At 39.3% G+C, this 3,747-nt stretch overlaps 1 protein-coding gene across 1 annotated transcript in view; it reads right to left on the reverse strand.

Annotated features, from left to right (window-relative positions):
* Nucleotides 1-3,747, reverse strand: part of Bmx (BMX non-receptor tyrosine kinase) — a 66,952-nt gene that overhangs the window by 41,932 nt on the left and 21,273 nt on the right. The window contains exon 7 of the mRNA XM_031376777.1: nucleotides 1,982-2,157. Coding sequence (XP_031232637.1) covers nucleotides 1,982-2,157 — 176 coding nt within the window. The remainder of the gene's footprint in view (nucleotides 1-1,981; nucleotides 2,158-3,747) is intronic.

Consider the following 3,747-nt stretch of genomic DNA (forward strand, 5'->3'; position numbering starts at 1 on the left):
TAGAACATGGAATTTGGGGTGACCTCAATTTGTGATCCTGGGCCATGGGCACTCATATCTGGCTCTAAAACTCTTTCTTGTCCCCTTTGAGGTGACAATTGCGTGGTTTTGTTGTTGTTGACAGTACATTTTATAATATGGAAGATTATTGAATGTTAAGTCACAAAGTGATTTGTTTCAGATAGTTCTTATTTGGCTTTATTTGCCATCTTGCCCCTTTCAGAGAAGCAATACTCTTGAACAAGTGAGAACTGCTAGCAATGATCAAAATTACTTCAGCAGCAGAAAACCTGGATCAGGAGACAGCCTCACTAGCTTTGCTCTGCCTCTCTTGTAGATGCGCAACACTCTGTCCTTTACATATTTGATAAGTATATTTTTCTCCTCTCTGTCAGTGTGATTAGAGCTAAGAACCTTGTACTTGCAACTCATCTGGACACAGACGAAGCAGCAAGATTAGCATAGGCCTCTGCAGTCCAACATTTTAAGAGCATGAGGAACTGCTTACCTTCTTCTAAAGTCCAAAGGTTTCTTTGTCTGGAATTTAGAGCCCATTTCCTGTTTGCCTTCATAGCCCAGCCTTTTTTTTTTCCCCTAAACTACAATTCACAGGGACAGGCAGCTTTGGCAAGGAAATGATCCTCTGGCTTTGTTTTAAGATATGCCTAGAGAATTCTAAATGCCCTTGACTCTAAAATTCCTCCTCCCCACCTGCTCAACCAGCCTCCCTAACCCCCAGAGGAGATGTTTGCTTTCCTCCTCTGCCAGAAACTTTCATTGAAAAAGGCAAAACAATTTATTTAGCCTTGTGTTTTGTTTTTACATTCAGTGTGTGTGTGTGTGAGAGAAAGAGGGTGGGAGAGAGAGAGAAAGAGAGAGACAGAGGGAGAGAGAGAGGGAGAGGGAGAGGGAGAGAGAGAGATGCAACTTGCAATAGCTTGAAGTAGCTAGTTCACTCCTTCAATCATGAGAGATGTGGGACTGAACCCAGAGCATCAGAGGATCAGAGGTGACCTGCCTTAACTGGATATGTCTTGCCAGCCCAGATGTATAAGCACAGGGGGAAAAGACAAATAAGTGCAGCCTTTCCTCAGAAATCGGGTATAGACAATGCACTCAGAAACTAGGTGTGCCCTAGAGTGGAAAACCACGATTTATTATTTTTAAAGATATTTAAATCTAATGGTATATACTTACTTTCTTTCAGTTTCCACATAACTCTGTGGCTGAACCATCGGTACAGTAAGGTATTTGCTTTAAAAATAATGAGGATGAGAAGAGTCAAGGAATAAGAGCATAAAAGGAGATAAACAATGTGTCAGAGATAGGCTCTGCATTTACTCTATGTAGAGACAGACATCAGCAGCCCTCAGCAAGGAAGCTGACTTCTCTGAGAATGACCGACAGTGGATAGTATGGTGAGGCTGAAGTCTAAGGCCGCAAAAAAGGAAGGGATAACACTTGACGGTTCTTACATGATCCAGTTGCCATTCAATTAAACATTTATTGAGCATCCAGTATGGAACAGACGCCGAAGATACTCACTTTCAATGTACTTTCAATTCTGAGTTTGGATAGTTTAGAAGACTACCCTGACTGGTGGCTGAAAACCTGAAAGGACTAAGCAAGCCTACTGTAAACTCACCCTTTTTGTATAAGGGAGACCTCTTACAGATCCTATGCTTAGGATTAGGCAGTTATTTGGAGGAATTGGGAGTAAAAAAGGGAAGGACTAAAATGTTAAAACTATCATGAGGAATGTTAGATAGGATCAATGAAATCTATCCTCTCAGCTCCAGAGGGGCCACTTGGCTTCCCTACTCTTTTAGTTCCAGTACTTGATGTTTCTGGAGACAACAGCCTAGTTCAGGTAAGGCCTACGCTACCAGCTTTGAGGTTGTAGTCTGAGGCTATGCGGCAATAGAAAATCTATATTCTCTACTCTATATTCTGGGCAGTCCGCTTAAATGCTTAGCTTTACCTTTTCAGTTTTCTTACTTGCCACCAGTCAGGGCAGTCTTCCCTTGGAATATAGCGTATGTTGATGGTGGGCTGGAAACCATAACTTTTCTTTGAGTGGCTATCATCTTGAGGTGGAATGGCACTTGAAGATGATGCATCCATTTTGAGAACAGGAACTGCCCTTGGAATCTTCAGCTTTGGAGAACAAGAGATTTTATTGTATTACAAAAGAGACAGAGATCCACGAATAAAATGTATCAGTTCCTACACAAAAGAGGGAAGATGGAAGAAAGGAAAAGAGGGAGGCATAGAGACAATATTAAGCATCAACAAGGATGTAGAGCCACGGTTCACTCATGCTTTTGTTAGTTGGGGACTCATTTGCAGAATGTTGTAAGGCTGGGTGTCTCTATCTATAGGGCAGCAATTATATACTATATCCAGCAGCAAAAACTCAAAGATGTGTAAAAAAATGATCACAGTAGAATACTTAGGATTCAATAAAATTGTAAACTGTCAAAACACTTATCAAGATGATAAGATAGAAAACATATTGTTGATGCAATAGGCTGAAAAATGGCTTCCCCAGATGTCTATGCTCTAACTTGCAGAATCTGAATATTTTTCATGGTGAAAGAGACTCTGCTGACTGTGACTAAATTAAGGTGTTTTTAATGGAGGGATTATTCTGAGAGATAGAGATGAGCCTGTAAATCAGACGTGCAAGGGATTAGGTAGAATTTGTGACTATGTGAACAGAGTCAGAGAGCAGAGAAGCAGCTGCCCCTACAGTTCTGAAGATGAAGGAAGGCATCTGGAACCACTGCAAATGGTAGCCTTCAGAAGCTAAGCAAGGCAAGCAAAGTTTGCCCCTAAAACTTCCAGAGGGAACAATGAGCTAGACTCATTTTAGGCTTTTAAAATTCAGAACTATGAAGCAATAACTCAATAAGTCATATTGCTTTAAGCCACCAAATTTGTGGTAATTTGTTAGGACAACAATAAGAGAATAGTTCAGTAGTATAACCATATGATAGAATTCTATAAGAAATGAGAATAAAATATAACCACTTATTAAAAATTAAAACTCCCATAAACTGGACCATAAAAGACAGAAAAGTGATCATGTAATCTATCTCTATGCCTATCTATCTATCTATCTATCTATCTATCTATCTATCTATCTATCTATCTATCTATCTATCTCTATGCCTATCTATCTATCTATCTATCTATCTATCTATCTATCTATCTATCTATCTATCTATCTTGTGTGTGTGTGTGTGTGTGTGTCTGTCTGTCTGTCTGTCTGTGTGAGGATGTGTTTGGGTAAATCAAGCAAACAATCAATGAGGTTAAACATCTATGTGGCTAGCAATTGCTCTTGACTAATGTGCTAACTGAAATGAAACCTAAGTACCCCTGGCATTTCCCGATGTTCTATTATTCTGAATGTGTTTTATGCAGATTGGTTCAGTTTTGAAAATTTACAAGCTGAGCATATTTGTATGCTTTTCTGAGTGTACATTAGACTCTATTAAAAATTCATTCTGTATGAATCCTAGATTTGATTTTTTTCTTGCATTATATTTTCCTTTTTGTGTTTCAGGGATATCATTTATCTGGAGTATAGCATTTACTGTCCTAGAATTACTTGTTATAAAGGAACCTATCGTTGACAAAATTCAAAGAGGGGTTCTCTCCAAAGATAAATGCGTTATAAAATTATTCAAATGCAATCTGAGCAGAATGACCATAGGGCTTCCATCTCCACCCCCACCCCCC

This window comes from Mastomys coucha, chromosome X, assembly GCF_008632895.1.
Source record: "Mastomys coucha isolate ucsf_1 chromosome X, UCSF_Mcou_1, whole genome shotgun sequence".
In the NCBI taxonomy this organism is placed as follows: Eukaryota; Metazoa; Chordata; class Mammalia; order Rodentia; family Muridae; genus Mastomys; species Mastomys coucha.